General features: G+C 41.8%; 2 protein-coding genes across 2 annotated transcripts in view; both read right to left on the reverse strand.

Moving 5' to 3' along the window:
- LOC139656878 (septin-9-like) overlaps nucleotides 1-10,662 on the reverse strand; it is a gene marked incomplete at its 3' end in the record, with an annotated part of 65,962 nt that extends 55,300 nt beyond the window's left edge. Inside the window, exons 1-2 of the mRNA XM_071534512.1 lie at nucleotides 10,358-10,662; nucleotides 34-96 (exon numbers count right to left, since the gene is read on the reverse strand). Coding sequence (XP_071390613.1) covers nucleotides 34-96; nucleotides 10,358-10,379 — 85 coding nt within the window. The remainder of the gene's footprint in view (nucleotides 1-33; nucleotides 97-10,357) is intronic.
- A 5,151-nt stretch (nucleotides 10,663-15,813) lies between these two features.
- Nucleotides 15,814-21,754, reverse strand: LOC139656886 (T-cell immunoreceptor with Ig and ITIM domains). Its single transcript, XM_071534524.1, has 4 exons — nucleotides 21,621-21,754; nucleotides 20,845-21,165; nucleotides 19,699-19,835; nucleotides 15,814-18,303 (listed from the first exon to the last, which is right to left on the reverse strand). Exons 1-4 carry the CDS (start codon nucleotides 21,685-21,687, stop codon nucleotides 18,217-18,219), a joined length of 612 nt encoding a protein of 203 aa, XP_071390625.1. The 5' UTR covers nucleotides 21,688-21,754; the 3' UTR covers nucleotides 15,814-18,216.
- Between the last annotated feature and the right edge of the window lie 756 nt (nucleotides 21,755-22,510).

Consider the following 22,510-nt stretch of genomic DNA (forward strand, 5'->3'; position numbering starts at 1 on the left):
ATGATGATGATGATAGGGGTGCAGTCTACTTACTGGGACTGGTGATGGCCGATCCCTCTCTGTCTGTCCTCCTCAGTCGAGCACTGGCGGATCTCACTATACGGAAAAAGGATAAGGAAAGAAGGACAAATGAATTAAATATCTCAAGAGGAATTTGTATTACAATAAATGCATGTACACAACACATAATACCATTAAACACAACATCTAGAGGATTGTGCAGGGATTCAAGAAAGGAAATAGGAATAGTGGTTAGAGAGACTGTCCCATGACTGGAAGGTCACAGGTTCAAGCCCCACAGCAGCCATGTGTTCTATCAAATTGTCCTTGTCCTTGATCTCCTACCTGCTCACTCAGTGTAAGTTGCTCTGGCTGAGGGCCTCAGCTAAATAGTAAAAATATAATGTACTTTTTCAGCAAGTGGAAAAGTATGTGCCTCTGTTACTTCTCATCCTCCTCCAGGCCAAACAAACTACAGTTGTCTTGTGGAAAGAAAAAGTCAGCAAATGGTTGAAAGACCTCTCTTATTGTGTGGCCACGGAGAAACTGACATGTTGCTATTTAAGGAAACACAGAGATTTTTTATTTATTTTTTTTAATTTGTGGTTAGTTTCTATGAAGATGTAAATGATAACTCAGAAGTCAGTTTCTTCTTTTTTGGAGGACTAACAACTGGAGGAATCTAGCTGAAAAGCTGAAAAGGAAACAGATAAGTCACTATATACAGTACGTTGACCTTAGTTAACCGCTGTTGCCATAATTACACATGCATTCTGAACAGGGTCCCGTATGTTTCATATGTTGCAATGGAAAACCAAAGTGTATGGGTCCTGTGCCATGCTGTGCCACACCATAGCCAGGCCCACATACAGCACAGTACGTGTGCAGTGGAAAATCCCTATGACAGTTCTCAGAGCTAACAGAGGGATCAGAAGAATCAGAAGAATGCTTCTTCCTCCTGGCTGACTGTCTACTGTCTGACATTTACTGGGTAATCTATGATCTGTTCTGGTGTGTGTGTGTGTGTGTGAGTGTGTGTGTGTGTGCTGAATCACCAGTCATTTCAAGACGAGCAATGAGCTAAAGAAGGAAGTGACTGCTGTTGTCAGTCCAGATAGCATCGAATCGGTTCAACACAACTGAGGAATGTTCATGTGGCACCGATCACATTTGGTATCTGCGCCGGATAAAACTAAATCTGACATGTGACAGGACATGGTGCAGGAATGCGCAGTCGATGGAGAGCCACTCATGCTGCAGCCTGCCACTCGGCTGACATACAAGGTAATGATCAATCATAGCTGTGTTTGATGCTGAGAATAGCGGCTGAGAGGACTGTGATGCGATTAGCTATGTAGCAATCTTTTCTGGAGCTGATGATAATAAGGTGAAAGCAAGATACTTATTTGATCCACGTAGGAATGGAAAGTTCTCTTTCCGCTTCACCGCCTCCACAGGGAGGTCAAAGGTCAGGGTCAGCTACAGAACTGACTTGCTCAAGGACACTTCAGCAGTGCGGACGCTTGCCGACAGATTTGAAGGTTTGAACCCTGGTTGCTCTCCCTACTCATGGCAACCATCTGTGATTCAAGGACTGATCTGACTGGTAGGAGGTGAGCAAGAGGATAAGCAAACACATTCTGTCTTTTTCCTCCTCATGCGCTGATAACCACACACACACACACACACTCACTCACTCTCTCCTTTCCCTCACTACGACTTCCCCATCTTCCCTCTCTTCTCTCTCTCCCTCTCTCTCTCTCTCTCTCCCACTCCCTTGTTTCTTTCAGATGAAGTAAGTCCATCCTGTGGCTAGTGAGTCAGCTGGCCCATCCTGTTTTCAAGCTCCTAGAAATACTTCCCACCGCAAATCAGCGTCCAACATGCCATTCATTTTCTGCCACTAACGCCAAGGAACATGGTGATTTTCCCCTGTGTTGTCACCGGTTGCAGCAGAGAGACAGCTGGCCAGAGGGAAAGGGAGCGGAGCCCAACACTACAACTGTATGCTACTGTATGACTGGAAGATGTGAGTAAAGCTTCTGTGATCTGTGTGTGTGCGTGTGCGTGTGTGTGTTTGTGCGTTTCATGTGCTTGAAAGGGAGAGAGAGAGAGAGCTTGAACTCCTCTTGAGTTCACATTTCAGACAGATGAAAATAAACAGAGCTAAATCAAAGCGTGGCAAAGGAGGAAGCGCTCTCTCTCTCTCTCTCTCTCTCTCTCTGTATCTCTCTGCATGTGTCTCTCTGTCTCCCCCAACTGTGAAAGCGATGAAATAAGCAGCCTCCCTCTGCTTCCCTGTGAGACCTTTTTCTCTTTTTGCCTCTCTCTCTCTCTCCCTGGCTTCAGATAGAAATAGAGAGCAGCAGTGAGATCTGACAGAAACACCAGCACCCTAGTCATCCCTGCTCTATTTCCACCCTTTGACCCACTGCCAGCCACACCAGACAGATACTTTTTAGACCAGCTCAGACCAGACTAGTCGAGCCCAGATTTCACTCCACTACTTTCAAGCTGTCTATCTTTCTTTGGTATCTTATCCATTTGACTTTCTTTGCTTTGTTTGACTTTCTTATCTTTTTCCTCTTTGACTTTACTCACACTGCACATAATACGAATGTATGCAAGCGGCCATACAATCAGGCAGTGAGCACTTAAACTGTTCTGAAGCAGAGCGCTGTGCTCTTACCGACTGCTCTCCCCTGCCACTCTGTTGGTTTTCCTGTCCGCTCTGCTGCCGGACCACAGCTGACCCTGAAACTATAGCACCAGAGCTGGTTTCTAACTTTGAGGTGCTTGCGTTGGTTGGTCTCACCACCTAGTATCACTGATCTACACAAACAAAACACAAACAAAGCATATTTTCAGGACAGGGAATTGCTTCAATATCATATTATCCAAGTTGTACTTTTGCTGCCATATCATTCCTACATACACATGAGCAATTTCTCTGGATGAATGTATGTTATTATACAGTGGAGAGGCTGGAATGAGGTTTGAAGCAATATTTCATACTGGAATGACATGTATAATTTTCAGCACTTATATCTTTATAAGAGTTGCTAAGCAGTCAAGCATCAATATTGACTGTTCCTGTCGTCACGTAATAACACAAACTTTATTTTTTATACTTGGCAGAAGGGTAAGCATCTACATGTGCTGATGTCACTAAGTGCCCGTATGGGATTTTCATTGGGTCCTTATTGAACTGTGTGTGTCTGAAAAGCAACTGGTGCTAACATTTATAGGCCAGCTGCTCCTTTTCAGTGCAGTTGTATTGAAAGATTGCTTTTTCTTTTTCACATTTTTAAACAATTCAAATTGCTTGTAGAAGATTCAGTTCAAGTTCCCTGTTTTCATGATAAGGTGAGTCCTGTTATTTTTAATTAGATTGATTTTGGTTTTGCATATTTTTTGTTGAACTTCTTTGTCATAAGTTTTTTTCAAGAAGGTATTGGGTATTTCGCAATTAATGAAAAGAGTTTGAGGAAAAAAAGAGAAGAACCAGCTGTATGAGGAGGTAAATCCCCTCTCCAGCCAACTGTAATATCTCAGGGTCACGGCTTACAAAGGCACAACAGCTGAGCACCAGAAAATTAAAATGTTATATCAATGAGAAACATTGCCTTAAATTCCACAGTGGATGTAAATGACTTTGAGCTATTCGGTAACCAAATAGCTCACCGTTATTCTGATACCTGTAAGAATCCTAGTCGTTCAATGTAACAGCAGTACAGTTGTTAATGAGACGTGTAGATCTACAGTTCCTGGTTAGAGAGCATCCAAATCTGACCACAGTGGAGAAGTACTGCAGTATTAGTGCAACTCAAACCCAAATTCTGCTAGTGGAGTCAATAGGAATAGTCTTATGTGTAATATGGATGCAAATTGGATGCAAGTTTCAATAACAGAGCTGCTTCTGGCTTGATTGTTGATTCAAAAGGGGAGAGCTTCCACTCCTCTCACACCATGTCATTGTATTAAACAGCTACAAGACGTTACTTTTGCCAGTTCTGACACATCTCTTTTAGGGCCACATCGTTACTGTAATCTGCCAGGAGCCAAGATACATCCAAGTCATCCAAGTCTATCAACCCTTGGAGCTAAAGAGCATGTCTGTGCCTATATACACCTATAGCTGGGAATAAAGATACACCTTCAGAGAGGTGAGGTGAACTCACATGCACCCACCCCCTCACACACACACACGCACACACACACACACACACACACACACACACACACACACACACACACACACACACACTCGTTGTCACAAAGTGCCTCAGAAAGACCATACAAAGTTTATCATTGCAAAAATCGTGGAAACGTTTTCACACATTGCTAATGAGCCACAGAAGCTATAAAAACAACACCACAACGTTGTGTTGACAAGATGATATTTGGCATTGAAGTGATATGATTCAACATTTCCAGTAGGTGTGTGGGTTACGGTGAGGGCGAAGTACTGAGAGACATAAGGCAAATATGCCTGAGTAGGTGTTTGGCAAATGCTGGATTGCCGTAAGCTTGTGTGGAAAGTAAAGCGGTGACAACTGCAAAGTCAAACTCTGTATGTCGGAAAACAAAGATGTGTGTGTGTGCCGTGTGTGTGTGTGTGTTCAGACCCTGTGGCTGTACTCGCCTGCTCAGTCTTGTCTGGGGCCTGATGCTCAAACACACAGAAACACACACACACACACACACACACACACACACATATCCCTATCACTGCTAAAACAGGTGTCATACAAATCTGCTAACAGTACTCTCCGTGTCTCATTTCCTTTCAAGAGGATATTTGATCTTCTGTGGTCATGTTTGCCTCATGACACTGTTATGTACTACAGAGGTCATCACATGCACATGATGCATGAGAAAAATGAACCCATTGTTTATGCTAATTGCAAAACTTTCTTTGAGCAGTGCCAATGTATTTGCTATGGCCTTAACCAATTGATGTCAAAAGCAGTGCTTGATGATGCTGTGTATGTGTGTATGTGTGTGTGTGTGTGTGTGTGTGTGTATGTGCATAACATGACCGGTCAAGTGCATGGCCAGGCCTGGATAAACATGTCAACTGATTAGTTATTGGTCTCAGATGACTGGAGAAGGTAAATATGTGGACTAGAGGGGAGAGGGTGCAGCACTTTAACACACTTGAAAGGACAAGAGCACACACGTGCACACACACACACACTCACACACACACGAATGATGGCATGCAAAGACATACTAGGGGTGGAACGATTTACAAAACATATATGCAATAATGCATAGAATCTCTCAGTCTCTCTCCCTCTCTGTCTCTCACACACACACACACACACACACACACACACAACCACCTCTGATTGTTGTGTTTGCAAAGGGAGGCCATGCCGTCAGTATTTGATCAGGAGGGCAGAGAAGGAGCAGGATCTTTCCCCTTCACCTTCTTTCTATTCCCCTCCCTCCTCCTTTCTGCCGTTCCCCATCTCCTTCCGTCCCTCCCTCCCTCCCCCCTCCCTCCCTCTACTCATCCATCTGTTCCATTGTGCTTTTATGGCCCTCATTACACATGTTAAGGGTATGCTGCAAACACGGCGTTTCACAACTCTGCCTGTGAAAGGGCCAGGAGCGGATGGATGGACAGAGAGAGAGAGAGAGAGAGAGGGAGAGAGAGAAAGAAAGCGAGACAGACTGAATGGCCAGACAGCCATTTTTCAAGATTGTTTTTACAACCCTGATAAGGCCTTTACCTGGACACATTCATAATCAGTAAGGACCGCACAGAACACACACACACACACACACACACACACACACACACACACACACACACAGTTAAGGAAATGCATCGGCCATGACCCTGAACTGCACTCCTCCCAAATGAATAGCCACTGTACTGGCGCCAAAGGAATGAATTGGCAACACTTTTTCCTATACCTCTGCACTTTCAACACAAACCTATTCCTCACTCACCGCCTTCATTGAAAACCGACACCGCTCTGCCAAAGACACGGTCACCTTTCCGCGCTCTTCACAACACAAACACAAACCCGACTCATATCATGTAAAAGGGTTTCGAGCTACAGGGCTAGACAGGATACCGCAGCAGCATATAAAACAATGGCGGTGTGGTAGATAAGCATCAGCCTTCCTTCTTGTCAAGTAGTTAAAGCCCACGGAGTCAGTTAAACAGTCCATAGAGCCGGCTTTATGGGTTGAAACCTCCCCTAGGAAACATATAGTTACTTCTCAGGTGAACAACTGTTAGGACAGAGGGAGGGAAGGAAGGATGGGGGAGAGAGAGGAAGAGAGAGAGCGAGAGAGAGAGAGAGAGAGAGAAGGGGGGGGGGGAGCACAAGTGAGTGGGTGAGAGAATGACTGAATGACTGAATGAGCGAGTGGTTGTCTGTACGTGCAAGTGAATAAACATGGTAGATAGGGAGAGACATAAAAGGGAGAGGGAGAGAGAGAGAAGAGATAAAGAGAGAGAGATAGATAGATAGAGAGAGAGAGAGAGAGGGAGAGAGAGAGAGAGAGAGAGAGAGATGCAAGGTTTGTGAGGGTTTTAGTGTATGCATGTTTGCATGGAGAACATAAGTAAACAAAGTCATTCCAACCTCAGTAGTGTGCATGCGTGTGTTTGTGTGTGTGCACGTACGCATGTGTTTTGGAACGGTGTATAGAAAAAAGTGTGCCACCCTCACTTCAGTTGAACGTGAATAATGTTCATTGCTTGTAATTTGAAAAACTACAAGATAACTTCCTGGTATCAGTGAAAATAATAACTCTGCATGCAAGCTTGCACAATTGTAACCTGAGTTTAATGCCAGTCCAAAGTTTGAAGTGTGTTACAGCTATTTGAAAAGTGGAAATGCTGAATGTTAATGTTTGTTTTACCACATATCATGGCACCGAAGTCACTGAACCCCATAGTTTGTACGTACACACACAGCATTTACATGCCCTCATTCGTGTGTGTGTGTGTGTGTGTGTGTGTGTGTGTGTGTGTGTGTGTGTGCTCGCGCGTGCACTTGGTCCTTCTAATACCCGTGTCTAGATGTCAGTGCACACGTTACACCGTACGTCGGAGCCTCTCTGAGCCTGCCATTATCTTTTTACGGGCTCCCTCCTGGCCCCGGGCCTGCAGCACAGTCGGTCTAACAGACTAAGCCTCCGTATCGGTTGACACCCCCAGCAGCAGCCGGCTTCACAGCGCTGCATTCTTGGCTGCAGATGATAAACGCAGAGTGGAGTGGACACTTCAGAGCCGGCTCCGTGCAGCTGAGAGGGGAGGACCGCACACAGCACAGAGAGAGAGAGGGAGGTGTAGTTCTCATGCAGTCAGTCAGTGAGGGGAACTCCCTTCAACTCTACATTACAGAGTATATACTGTATGTAGTGTGTTGTGTGGTAAATATTACACAGCAGTACGCAGTGAGGTTATCCAAAGGTAACTGCAAATATAATACCCATAGTCGAACAATTAGGTTTGTGATAAAGAGCCTGTCTATCTGTCTCTAGAGGATTACTGTTAACGTGTTACAGTACAGTACATGATAATAGGAAGTGTATACGGGTATTATCTCATAGCAGTTATAGAAGTTGGTAGAAGAAGAGTTGAGTACACTGGTGAGAGGAAGCTGTATATACAGTGTACACCTGGGTATATCACTTCAATCAAATGAAAACCTTTCAACTCCAAATTTTAGTGTTTTCATTTTTTTACTTGAATTGAAAGCTTCTTGGTGTTGAGTAAATGTCATGTAAACCTCACAGCTATGAAACCCATTCACACATATTATTCGGACATAAAAGGTTGTAATCGAACACACATAGTCCTGCATATTCCAGTTGCAGTAAGGCTGCTAGGTGGGCAAACTCAAAATGCCAAGACAACGCGGTGTGGGTATAACCCGTACCTGCATATACCTCCACTACACCCCTGCTTCACATCATACCTAAAGCTGCGTGTGCATGTCCACGTGCTCCAATACCTTATTAGCCCGTTATTCACAGGCTTCTAGGAAGCCAAATTGCGGGTTAGGCCATCCTCGGCATGCTCTGCTAGATGACAGGGCAAATATGTCTCAACACAGTTTATAGCTTGACTTTCAAGTTGCCATCTAACAATAGCTTTAGGCTCCAAATCAAAGCCTCGCTGACTCTCCAATATAAACAGGTTAAAAGCCGTAATGCAGCACAGTGTTAGCCGTTCGTCACTGAGGCAAGTAGTGGAATTAGGAGTGTATGTGTGTTTTGAGTCAGACATGAAAGCACATACCAGGAGGAGCGTACTCGGTAAATAATGACTATATGTGTGTGTGTGTGTGTGTGTGTTGGAGTGGGTTGTTATTCATGTACAGGTTACTCATTGATCCAGAGGACTGAGGGAGTGGTGTACAAGGCAGGGACCGGCTCCACGAACAGGGTTCAGCTGCAAGGGGCTGCATGAGTGAACACAGACACACACACACACACACACACACACACACACACACATTTTGCTACGCATAAGAACACAAACTCTGCAGATTGGCCAGATAAATCATGAGTGTGTGTGTGTATGTGTATGCATGTACTCACAAGCGAGGGCATTTGCGTACAAAACACACACACACATCCCTGCACAGAGAGGGTAAGGCCGACCCTCCTCTCTCAAAGTCACCCACCCCACATCTCTGATGCTTGTCTAAACACCCCTACGCCGTAGAGAGGAGGACCTTCTACCAACACACACACACACACACACACACACACTCCACACTACACACACACACTTTGTTATTAGACCATTTCCCGAGTTGAGCTCTGACAAAGAATGTGACAGCTCCACACACGTCGGACGGCGGAGGGAGAACACCGGAGGAGAGGAGGGGAGGCGGCATGACCCAACATGTGCTCGGCTCCGACGGAAATCTGTCGGACGCTCCGTCGCACAAAGAGCGGTGGGAAGAGGAGTTGGGAAAGCCGGCATTCCACGGGACAGGGTTGTGTACACTGGACTGAGCTGGGGCTTAGAGGGAGGGAAGGGAGGGAAGGGGGGGGGAGTCAGAAGAAGATGTAGGTGATTGTAAACAGCGCTGGAATGAGCTGGAACATTTAGCAGGACAGTTCGATAGGGGAAGAGTGGGAGTTTGAGGAGAAAAGAGAGAGACAAAGGAGGGAGGGATGGAGGGAGAGAGGGATGTCAGAAGAATGTATACAATATGTTCTATAGCATAGGGATGGATGAGGGGTGAGCAGGTGACTGTCCTTCAAATGGAACAATTTACCTACAAATCAATAAAATCTCATATTAGTATGAATCAGACCTCAAGAGATCGTTGATGAGTTGAGAGCCGCCACCTACCACAATCTTGGAAGATAGCTGATCATTTTGCAATAGCTAACTGCAACCAGCCAGTCCTGGAATAAAGCGGAGTTAAACTGAACCAGTGAGGCTGCTGTAGTAAGATTCAATGGGGAGACATAAATCTTCGTCATTCTTCAGGGTATAGGTGGGGAGGAGTGAAGGAACTCCACAATAAAACTGTCAATCAAAAACGGATTTACAAGCTAACCGTCTTATGGTGAGAGTAAACAGTATGGCACTGTAAGATTTCACTGTTTCTCTTCCACCAACGCAAACTGAATACTGAACATGCCCAGCCTGCACATTGCATGTTGTCTCTCACTTGACTGGATAAGAGCGGCAGCAGCAGGCCTGAAGTGGTGCGTTTATGTCCCTTTGCCCCCCAGTCTGTCCTTTAGAACATGAAAGCAGCTCACATTTTGCCGAAAGACATTTGGGAAGACGGGCTCAGCCCTCTGAGACAGCTGTCTGTATTGATGTCATGTATATGTGCGGCTATATAATCTCAGATCATTCAAAACCTAATGGAGTTTTATAACCACGCCCACAGATCCATGTGTGGGCTAGGAGAAATTCAAAACAAGGGTAACTTGATTGTTGGCTTGTTTGTCCCATAACAGATTCCATGAAGCCGCTCTGTGATATGGAGCCAGGCTGATGTAGGCTGATAAATCACCTGGCACTCCCTGATCAGTGCAGCTGCTCTGTGCAGGGCATAAAGTGGCACTCATTTACTGTTAATACTGTCAATACTGTTAACCATTTACCTGTACTTATGCCAGTCTTCTCTTTCATTCTCTTTTACTTTCTCTCTCTCTCTCTCTCTCTCTCTCTCTCTCTCTCTCTCACACACACACACACACACACACACACACACACACACATAAACACACTTTAGAAGTTATGGCCTATAGCTATAGTTCAGTGACTTCAAACAGAATGCAAATAGCTTAGGAAAAAAGGCATTATTGACCAATGCCACATTATCTAATCCATTAAAAGCAGCACGCTCACCTGAATACCCCGATTTCTTCATGATTTCGATGTTTCTTCTCCTCGTTAGTGATATTTCAAATCTAAAATCTGAGCGGCTGATGGATATTTCCTCGTAATCTGTTCCGTTTTGTCGGTGCGTGTCAAGGAGACGTGTTCATCCGTAACTTCTCCAGGTTATTTTTTTTTTTTCGTGCGCTCCTTCTCTCTCTCTCTCTCTCTCTCTCTCTCTCTCTCCAAATGCACCTTGGCGCAGGTAAATGCACTTCTTATTGAACCCGTGTAAAGTTATTTCTGTCTGTATCCACACCGCGAACAACTAGGAGAGACAGTCTCTTTGGGAATGGAGACAATCACACCTGCGCTCCTGACGCACGCCCAGTCCAGGAGCGGGAGTGGTTTACTGTAACTGTAGCAGACTTACTTTCAGTCCTGTCAGAGGTCACAGTGGGTTATACCACTGTAACCCCAATTATCCTCTAATAAATCTTGCTTCCGGCTAGTGATTTGAAGCAAACTGTATTGAAGAACTTAATAAGCGTGAAATCGAACAATGGCCTGGCGGTTATCCATTAGACTAACAAACATGACAAATGTTTTGATAATCATTCATTCAGTCACAAATGCAGTAAAAATAAAAAATAACTATAGAGTATTATATACCTCTCTTTATTTGTGTGTTTGTGTGTGTGTGTGTGTCTGTGTGTGTGTGGTATCATTCAAGGAGACACCCTATGCCACTCACCCACACACCAACTATATCTTGCAGTGTTCACTGTAAAATAGACTCAAAATTGGAGTGTGTGTGTGTGTGTGTGTGTGTGTGTGTGTAAGAGAGGTTGAGGAGTGGACAAGTCGTGTGTGTGTGTGTGTGTGTGTGTGTGTGTGTGTGTGTGTGTGTGTGTGTGTGGGAGAGGGGGTGGGCAGTTTGTTTGTAGTATAAACTCGCGGCTGGGTGTCTCCGTAGTGTTGAGTTCGCCTGCATCTATTCAGCTGTTCCACTGTAGCTACCCATGACCTTTAACCTTTCTAAATTCCACATGTCAAACTATAGCAACCTGCTTCATGTTCATAAGCGCTGTGAGGATTACAAACCTGTAAACTGAGGTCATATCCTGACACAAAAAGCTGCATTTCAGAGCTGGAGAGACCTCTTGTGGCTGCTGCCTGGCCTCCTGCGCCTCCTTTCAACCTGCTGCAGCAAGGCTTGGAGCAGCATTTGGAGCAGAGAAAGAAGAAAGGATATGCTACAGGTAACTGGCAAAATAAAGGACATGCTTAAATAAATGAAGGATACAAAGTAAAACTAGTACACCCACATAGGTGTGTTCATCAAGACAATTAGCATCCCACTATTCTGAGAGTTTAGTGTAAAAATGCTTAGCAGACCCATTATTTTTTCCCGTGGCTCAAAGAAGCTGATGTGTGGTGAGCGTTCTGGCGCAAACTGGCTGCCGTGCATCACCCAGGTGGGTGCTACACATCGGTGGTGGATGAGTTGAATCCCCCACCCCATATGTGAAGCGCTTTGAGTACCTAGAAAAGCGCTATATAAATGTAATCAATTATCAATTAAAGAAGAGTTCACAGTGACTTTGAGAGAGCTGATCATTGTACTGGTTTAAGATGCAAGGAAAAAGAGATAAGCCATTCTGAATCAGTTTGCAGCAAATGGAAATCGAAGCCATCAAGAACCATCCATGGAGAACTTCACAGAGCCATACTGTGGTTGGGTTGCAGTGCAGAGGCCCCATTTACACCTTAAAATATACTTTTGCAAGTGAAGTGGTACAAAGAACACAGGCAGTGGTCTGCTGAGCAGCTGAAAAAAGTTTCATGGTCACATGAGTCATTTCTATTCTCAACAAGCAGACAAGTATGTGTGGTGCATGCACTAAAGAAGGCCAGAGTGTGTGTTTCCCATAGAGATTATCTCTATGGTGTTTCCCACAGTAAAGGGTTCTGGCAGCTTGGGTATGGGGTGAGTGCATTTCTCACTGAAATGTGAGAAACGGCAGTATATAAAAAAAACGTTCTGAGTGAGTCACGTTCATCAAATGTTGAAACATTTCTATCTTCATAGAAGTGGAATCTTCCAAGCTGACAATGACTCCATCCACAGGGCAGAAGTGGTTACTGAATGGTTTGATGAGCATCAAAATGATGCAGAGCAAATATCATGACCGTGCCATTCATCAGATATCAACCCAATTAAGAATTTATGCGAGATTATGGCATTAGTGGCCAAGTAATATAAATTATACACACATCCTGTTTTCAGGTGCTGGGTCAAAGAAGTGACCAATAAAGAGAAAACATTACGCTCCACTGCACCTTTATTCAAAAATATAGGACCACCTCATACAATTAACATACAAAATTAGAATACAAAATTAGAAATAACAGAAAAGTACAAAATATGAAAAAAGAAAATTAGACAAATATGAAAATATAGATATTAGATTGGACCCTATAGCAAAAACACAACATACAAAAAGGATAGCTTAACCAACCAATATATTGAAAATATCAATACTTCTTGTTCAGATTCCAAGAGGGCTAGTCAAAAACCCCATATCCAGGTTCATAGCAATTAAAAAATCTTAGGATAACATCTACATCAACCAAGGAAACAAGTCAGGGCTTCCCAACAACAGACATCAAAGCAAAAGCACTGATCAGAAAATAAAGCCTCTTGCAGGCTCTCCCAGCAAGTCAGCGCCCATCATCAAAACACAGAATGATGGAATTTGTGGAAGAATGTCAGATCTCTACAACAGAGTCCCAGACATTTGTTGAATTTATGCCAAGGCTAGAAACAGGAATAAAGCTGTTGTGGCAACTTGCTGTGGTCCTCCTATTACAGTAATTCACTAAAGGTTTGTACAGGGAAGAGCGCGTGCTATATCACCAAAATGACCACTATTCACTGACTATGTACAATGAGTGGAAAGCCTAATAGCACTGATCAAAAAATAAAGCCTCTTCCAGGCTCTCCCAGCAAGTCAGGCAAGCAAGGGAGAGGGTTTTCCTCCAATTATAAAGGGGCACAAGTGTGCCAGCCTCTGTGGATTAGCCTTAAAACTGCAGAAGAACACAATTTGTGTTTGCAGTTGGTGATGAAAGAGGCTAATTCTTTGAGCAGTGCTCTTTAAGGGCTTGTTTGCACCGCAACTTGATTTGCCTCACAATGAAATCCTAGTGAATCTGGACCATGTTGATGTTTCTTTTATTTTGGCAGTTACCTGCACATAGTAGGCTTATGTCAGTCATTGGTAAAATGTGTGTGTGCATGTTGTACAATGGCAAATGCTAGATATAAATTTCTCTGAATGAAAAATATGTAGCCTACATATATTGTTATTGAGGCATAATGACTAATAGAGAATATAAGCCATACATGGTGTATTCATGTCCTGACCTATACTCTACATACAAATTCACCTTCAAAAGGCTGATTTGGCAACAACTGTGAAGGTGCCTCACACTTTTTGTTATCTTATAATCAAGGCCATAACCACATCCTCAGTCAAATGTAGGCTAAACTAGGGCATTTGTCTCAGAGAATGACTTCAGCTAGAAAACTGACACTTGCTCATCTTCCCCCTGCCTACGCTTACAAAAATACCTAGTGGATTTCACACTTTTTCCCCCTCTTTCCTGTAGATTACAGATTCTGACTAAAGTTTATAACAGTTGAAAAAACATGAGAGATGGGTGATGCAATCACATTTGAAGAACAGCCTGACCAGTGTAGCCCAGATCAGCAAGAACTGTGAATGAACCATAAACAGGCCAACTTTAATTGTGGTCTCATATTCTGCCACCAGACACTCAAAGGTGTCAATAAAACAGTTGTCAGGACACTGTGGGTTTTACAGTAACAGTAGCACACTATTGTAAACACACTTTACAGCATCTATTGGTCTTGCAAAACTGTGGAAAATTATCATCTCGTATCACGTATACCACATTTTTCTTCTTTAGATTCTGATGCAGCTCAGCATTTGGCGGTTCCTGTGACAAGTTAAGACACGAATAGAAACTGACTTGCACAATCAAGGGATTTTCCACTGGTGCAAATGTGTCTGAATAAATGAATTGGGACTGATACAATGGAATCAATCAGTCAGTCAGTCAGTCAGTCAGTCAATCCACCTGTCACTTTGTCACTCACTCACCGTTTTACAGTATCTTGGAATCTGTGGGTGGTGAAACAAGTCAGCCGTGTAGTCGTCGTGTCACTTTTTTTTTCTTGTTTTTCTTGTAAATGGGGTCCCAGCTTCCTCTCATGCGGGGCCAGACGCCTCAAAGCGCAGTTTCCATCCCTCGCTGGTCTTTTTGTGTTTTTACAAGACGTCTTTGTTACCCGTCTCCCCTCACCACCACCACCACCACCACACGCGCACACACACACACGCGCACATACACATACACATATGAATGTACAAATATGTTCAAGAACAAGTGCATACTCGCAAGCAAATACACACACACATAAATGCTAACACACAAATACACACACATACACATTCAGTGAAAGGTGTACACAAGCGCACCTTTCACATTTTAATGCCCGGTTTGAGCTCGGCTGCTCGGTGAGGGAAAAAAAAAAAGTCACAGCTTGTGACCACACACATGCACCGCACAAGTAAACATTCGCCTCTGCTGCAGGTTGCTACTTGGTGAGATTTCTCTGCAAACAAAGTGACATTTAGCTCCTATTGACTCATACATCTCTTGAGTCATTCCTCTAATGTGAGGTTTGATGCAACTCATCTTAACTTATATTGCTTGAATTTGTCTTGATTTACATTGTAGATGCTGTGTAAGGCAGTGAAGATGCAGAGTTTGCGAGCACTCAGACAGACCCACATCAGCTAAAGAGGTATTGGTAATAAACTGTTGCGCTGTTTCTCCCCCTTTTTGTTTTTTTGCTATGGGTTCTAACCCAAGTGTGACTCAGTACATCAAGGCCTACAACCCTCTTTTATTATCTGACTACAGTTTAAATTGTTTTATCCAAGAGGACCTTATTTTATTTCAAAAATACGTCTTTGCTATAATAAGAGGTTCTGTTATTAACAATGTATGCCTCTGAAGAGGAAGCATTCTGTCAGGCATTATAGAAATGGCATTAAAAGTGAAGCAGGTTGCCATATTCAATACTCTGATTTGATGTGGGCTGCAGGTGGTGGAGGTTTTGTGAAAAAATGAGCCACAGAAAGTGGGTAAAAATAGTTGCATGGAGTTCCACAATGAAAATATGGTAGGACTTGTTATAACTTTTAACAATAAAGTGACCATTATGTATTAAAGAACAAACTTGTGGCAGTCCATTCTTGACTTGCTGTCTTCCTATAAAATGGAATTCTTTACTCAACTATTATTGACTTGTATCATGACCGCTTGCTAAAGGATATAACTTTTCAATTAAGAATAGGAACATTTAGAATATATAGTATTTATTTAAAAAAAAAAACACATAAATGAACACTTACAAGATCTCACAGATACAATTCTAATGCTTTACATTGCCTGTATGCCTCTAAAAAATCACTGGATTTGCTTAAAAAAAGAAATATCTTGCAACCCAAATTTGATCTACTATCTAGCAAAAACGCAAAGTGAATGCTTTTATGCTCACATGCTCTAACAATGTGTCACCACTGTGAGCAACACGATCACCAAGTCACCAGTCAGTCATTTTCTATAGAGCTGAGCGGCCAGGGAGACTCAGCCGGTGTGTGGACGGTCATGTTGGCACAGCTGAAGTCTGCAGTCATTGGCCATCATCAGCCACATTTACTTCTTTTCCTACAAATGTGATTTTGTATATTGAACAATAATTCTGCCTAGCAAGTGCAAAATGGATGAGAAGCTGGTTACAGCCATTCAAAGTTTCCCAGTTCTCTACAACTTTTATTTGAAAGACTACAGGTATAAACTACCCAAGTTTATAATGATGCTCGCAAAACAGTTTCATCCATTGCTGGGGTCGATGTTAAGCTCTGAAGTAGTTTTATTGATTTTTTTCTGTTTATTTTCAATTAATGCTACCTTGATAGGTAGCTATGTTAACTCATCAAACGTAACATTAAGGCAACACCAAAGCAACCAAAAATACATGATTAGCCTGCTCAAAACTTTGTGGCTGCACAAGACCACTACATGGAACTACAATACAGGAACTGCTATCAACTCAAGTGCCAAGCTGTATCCAAGCCTCAAGAAATCAATATGATTTATATTGCACAATTTTGCTCCTTACCCAAAAACCAAAGATCATTGATAAAGTGTTCGAGTTTGAGTCTGTCCTCCCTCAGGTTATTACTGAGGACCAGACTGTGTTCAAGTCTACCACTCAGTTTCCAATAACTCATGAACATTATCCATACCGAAGGCCTCCAGAAGTTGTCGTCTCTTTAGACACAAGGGCTTTTTATTTTTTAGCTTTGCAGACGTTTGCAGACCCATGCACTCATTAAAACCAATTCATTGCACTCTCCCTACTTTCTATTGTCCAGAGGGACGCATCAGAGGGTTCTCCACTGTTCTCCACTCTATGCCACTGTGATCGATCCCCTCTCCATTGCCCTTAGTACTTCATCCTAAGAGTTTCTTTATATGCTGACGATCCCTTTGCCTGTTTAGAGGATCCTTGTGCTCTATTCCTGCAATTCAATTATTAAAATAATGTTTTCTTCTTTCAAAAGAATACTGCCTTACTTCCCAAATGTTGTATTTTTCTATGTATTTATGGCTGCCCCTTTTGTTACTCAAATCAGTTAACCTGGTGTTTCCTTAATCTATTTGGACTTGCATTATGAACTGTACTCTTCTGTCTCAAGGGGTCAGGGTTGGGTGATGGGCCTACAAAATATTGGAGTGGTAACAATCTGCATCACTGTGAATTGAAAATATTTTTCACCAATAAAGATATAAAAAAACATTAAAAATATCAAATAGACATTTACAGTTGTATCACAAATTTGATCTCAAGTTACACAGAAATAAACAGAAAGAGATAATTTGTAACATTTAAAAGCTTTGTACAATGTGTACTAATCAACACAAATCACAGGATGCCATGACTATAAAAGCTAGCCAGCAGATGCTGCACCATTAATGTTGGTTCTGAAATTGATCTTATTTTAAACATGTTTACTCTTTACAAAACCCACAAATGACAAATTCAAATTTAATGTTGATGAGTGCTTCATCACAATCTAAAAATGTGTTGGGGAAAGGCCTCAACATTCTAATTTTTTCATTTTATATTAAGAACCTTTGTTTCTATCTATCTGCTGTGGCATTCAAATGAACGGTGCCTTTATGCAGTAAAAGAAAACATCTGCTGGGGTGGGTTAGGGTCAGGCAATATCTGTGTCTGTAATATCTGTCACAGAAGCCTAAAACTGAGGCAGGCCTATTTACATTGAAAATACAATAAATCAAAGGGTGCCCATGCAAGGGTACAGAACCATTTTTGGATTCTTTTGCATTGGAAGACAAGTTAAACTGAAAGGTTTGTGCTTTTCTCCTTTTTTCAGACAGAGACATAGTATGTAATTGCATATTGTGCCAAACCAGGTGTACATAATCTGTAGTGGCAATGCAGGTGCTGTCATATTTTACCCTTGTGCAATACATGCACATTACTCTCTCTCTCTCTCTTTCTCTCTCTCGCTCTCTCTTTCTCACTCACACACACACACACACACACACACCCTGAGAAGTTAGTAGAACAGAGAACATACTAAGTTGCTACTTGCTATGTATCACTTGTACTTCAGTGGCATCCAGATCTTCCGGTGTGTAGGTGTTCAGGGAGCAGCAGGTTCCTCACGCAGGCTGACATCACTTCCAGACTGGCATCTCTAGCGCCTGAGCGTGGCACGCATGTCCTCGTAAACATCATTGGTGGTGGCCTGCCTTGGTTTCGTGGTGGTGCGCAAGGCTTTGATCTGGCACAACAATACATATTGTCATTGTCATGGTCATTATCAGGCTAAACATAAGTAATAGGATCATCATCATCATTCCAATCATTTCAACTCTCTTCTGCCAAGTTCTCTTTCCTAAGGACACAATCCATTTTGTTTTCTTAGGTCAGAGTTTATGTATCGATTATTACAACTTGTATAGAAAGTGAGATTTTCACGACTTCTACCATCCAATCTAAATTTGAAATGCAGATCTGTTTTGTGTTTGTTTTTAAATAAAAAAATGTGTCAAATGCATGTAAATTTATAACTCATGTTAAGGAAACCAATTATTTTGAGAGTGATACGATTTTTTTTTTTAAATAAATAAACATTTAATGTTTTTGACTATGGTTTTGACTTTAAAGATACAAAAATACAGATACATGTATTTACTGTAAACAAAACTGCAATACTAGGCTGGAGTTTTTTTGACCAAAGATCAAGTTACCACACACTGAAAGAAACTCAAATGTGTGGTGCATTAAAGGAATAGTTCACCCAGAAATGAAAATTCTGTCCTCATCTCCTCCCCCTCATGCCAGTTGAAACACAGGTGAAGTTTGTCCATATAACACACAGGGAGGCTGCAGCACAACTCCATAGCAGCCTTCTCCAAAACAACTGAAGTCAGTGGGGACCAGTTCTTCAGAGTTCCAAAAAGACCTACAGTATATTTACACCATCATTTAGTGCAAATCTTAACTACAGCTGATTGACTTGCAACAAATCATGGTGTATAGGTCTTTCTATTCACAGTGTGATGGTTTGGCTGTTTTTGTTTTGGAACTCTAAAGAACAGGTCCCCATTGACTTCAGTTGTTTTGGAGAAGGCTGCTACCAAGTTGTGCTGGCAACCTCCCTGTGTGTTATATGGACTAACAAATTTCACCTGTGTTTCATTTGGCATGAGGCTGAGTAGATGATGACAGAATTTTCATTTTTGGGTGAACTATTCCTTTAAGTGAGAAAATAAGTAGTGGTTCAGCAATGTGAGTCATACTACACATGGAAATGTAACTCAGATTCATCATCGTCAGTCAGGGCAAATGGAATTTGTGGGGAAACACTGACGGCAAACCCCAACAATCAAATTGAAATCATAAATTCCACAAAACAATTCAATGAAATGGTAGAGTAAATATATGTTTTTGTCAGATCAGTAATGTTGAGAAACGCAGAAAACAGCCCCGAGGTTCCATTTGTGCTTGTGAGTCATAGCGAAACACATTTATGCAGATGCACACACGCCTACACACACACACACACACACACACACACACACGCACACACACGCACACACACGCACACACACGCACACACACAAACACACACAAACACTAAAACACATGCAACACTAACCCTAACCCCAGGTACCTTGAGGAAGATCCATATGAAGAAGACAACAAAGACGCAGACCAGCACCAGGCCAGTGATCAAAACACACACCAGGACCAGAGTGTTGGACAGGGGAGACTCCTTTTCATCACAGTTCTTCTTCTGCTGCGCTGCATCTAAGGGACACAGCAATCCTCAGCTTATAACATTATTTCCAATATTATTCAGTATTTTTCCCTTAAAAGGATGTGTTAAGCAGTTCAGGTATTAATGCACAGTGTGTATATCTGACTCCACCAGATACTTGCTTGGCTGAAAAGGTTTTATTATTTCCCCACTTTCATAATATCACCCTCTGTATCAAAATTGCATGGATGTCAGTGGCACTGGATATTTCTTTTGCACATTGAGACTGGTGTGTGTGCTTGGTTGGTCATGTGAATGCTTGGTTACTAAATCTGCTTGCGTTTGCCATATTTTCACCATTAATTATAGAAGTGAAAGGATTGTGGTTTTTACTGTCACATCAGTCATCATCATTTTGTGAGAGTAGGTGTCCTTTTTCCAAGTGGTGAATATTTCACTTTGGAATGAAATTCTTCAAATACTATAGTGTTCTGTTAAAATACAAAATCCTCCATTCAAAACAAAAAGTAGAAGTACACATTCAATATGTTAATCTTGTGTTTCTGTTGGCTGGTTCAAAGTAAAAAGAAAATGCAGAAGTTCTGTGAATTGATCACATCTTGTATATACAAACTTTAGTATTTAAAGTAAGCACCCATGACAGTGGAGTCAAAAAATTGTCATTTCATTTCCAAGGTGGTGGAGTAAAATCATGGACATAATTTCTATATAACAGACCAGTCAATGTAAACTTACTATGTGCACTTTAATAACTAACTAGCTTTAATAACTGCGAACACTACAGTACTCTGTGCACCGGTCACTTTATACCTAGTTTTCCCATTACCTTGTTATCAAACTCAATACAGTTATTCTGTTAATGTTGTACCACTTGAATTATTTTATACTGTTTGTTGTAATGTACATGTTGAGAATGGTTTTCATTTCACAAGTGGAATGGCAATAAAGTTGAATTGTAAGAACTGTAAGATCTGTGAGAAAATGGAAATGTACAGGACAAATACAAGCATCTCAAAATGAACCAATGACAGCACTCACCTTGCACCACCAGGAGAACAGAGCCGGTGCCTTTTGTCCCTGTCATCTGGACGTCCTTGTACACACACCAGTATGCTCCTGTGTCCTCAACGGTCAAGTTTTTGATGACAATGTCCATTTTAGGGAACTGTACCTTTGTCTCAACTCTGGGCTTTAATTCCTTCTTCATGGTAAATTTTTCTGAGCCCTTATCAAAGTAGAGGATTTGTTCCTCCTCACCGAGACCCCTCTGCAGACTCAGGGCATCTTGGTCCTGTAGAGTGGTTGTACACTGAATAGTGATGAATCCTCCAATGTCTTTCCATACTGGTCCGCTGCTCACTTTGGTGACAGACATACACAAATACAGACATAGACAGACAGACAGACAGACAGATAGATAGATAGACAGACAGATAGATAGATAGATAGATAGATAGATAGATACACAGACAGACAGACAATATTTGGGGATTACTTCACTTAGTAAGTTACTTAGACAAAAGACTTTTCTCTTACACTTCAATCTGTTATTCTTGACAAATAAAATAGCACAGCTAGATTTCACTTTTCACAGCCTGTTTCACTTTGGGCTGAGAGCCAAAATGGGTTGGAGACTAGTAATATTTTCTATTGAGCTTTGGTCCCAAGAGAGAGAAAAACAATTCTCCTTTTGGCCCCTGGCTGAAGAAGGTTTCTGCCTTCAATTAATTAATCAAAGTAAAAAATGATAACAAAACAAAAACAAAAAAACGTTTCATTGTTGATTTACAGGTAATCAGTCATTGCCCACTTACCTGGGCCACTCAAGGCCGTGCAGGCGAGAGAGAGGAAGGTTATGAGCCTCAACCAGAGAGCAGACATGCTGACATTGATGTTGTGATGTGAAGTTCGCCAGACTGTTTCACTGACTCCTCAACAGGAAATGTGCGCTACTTTTTTTTTACCACTGCTATCTTAGCAAGTGCGACATGACACGATTTGACATGTGCCTCAGATGAGGCTGACATGTAGTGCAGAGTGGAAGAGAGAGGGAGTGGGCTGAGTAGTGACAGGTGAAAAACAGCTTACACTGCAATGTGCGATTGGCAGCTCTAACCTGAACTAATGACTATCAAAACCAATCAATCCAGTTCCAGATTTACAGCCAGTGATATAGTGGTAAATAAAAGAACTGTATAATATATAGGTCTAATAATAATAATAATAACTTTATTTCTATACCATCTTTAAAAACAGAGTTGACAAAGTGCTTTGACAGTCAAAATAAAAGCAAAATTCTCAAAATGAATTTAAAAAGCAATGAAACAATAATAAACAAGAATTCAATTCATATAGAAGGACAGAGGTGGAAAAGAGTAACATTCAAGTAAATAGTAGGATACCCGTTGTAGGAAAACCAAAATAAACAGTAAGGATACAATAATATAAAATAAAAGTAAGATAAAATGAAGATAAGAATTACGATAAAAAGATAAAAGACAATAAAAAGATGATAAAAAGATGACATTACATGAAAGCAAGTCTATATAAATGGGTTTTAAGAGGTGATTTAAAAGAAGTCATAATATAAATTTACATATTTTATTGGAAACACCATATTCTCCTCAATCTGATAATTCTTATTATAAGATATAGCATGAATTTAATTATTAATTTATATTGTTTCAGCTCAAAAGATGAGCAA

The sequence above is a fragment of the Centroberyx affinis genome, unplaced genomic scaffold (assembly GCF_046629955.1).
Source record: "Centroberyx affinis isolate AG114_WGS23_722 - 3 ecotype Tasmania unplaced genomic scaffold, CSIRO-AGI_Caff_v1 ptg002567l_1, whole genome shotgun sequence".
NCBI lineage: Eukaryota > Metazoa > Chordata > Actinopteri > Beryciformes > Berycidae > Centroberyx > Centroberyx affinis.

What these genes read in the sequence shown, in the direction of transcription:
- LOC139656886 (XM_071534524.1), bottom strand. Translation starts at nt 21,687, where the DNA reads ATGTCTGCTCTCTGGTTGAGGCTCATAACCTTCCTCTCTCTCGCCTGC. An exon ending in TGTTCTCCTGGTGGTGCAAG is followed by an intron (nt 19,836 to 20,844) that starts GTGAGTGCTGTC and finishes TGTGTCCCTTAG; the next exon opens with ATGCAGCGCAGCAGAAGAAG. An exon ending in TCATATGGATCTTCCTCAAG is followed by an intron (nt 18,304 to 19,698) that starts GTACCTGGGGTT and finishes TTGTTGTGCCAG; the next exon opens with ATCAAAGCCTTGCGCACCAC.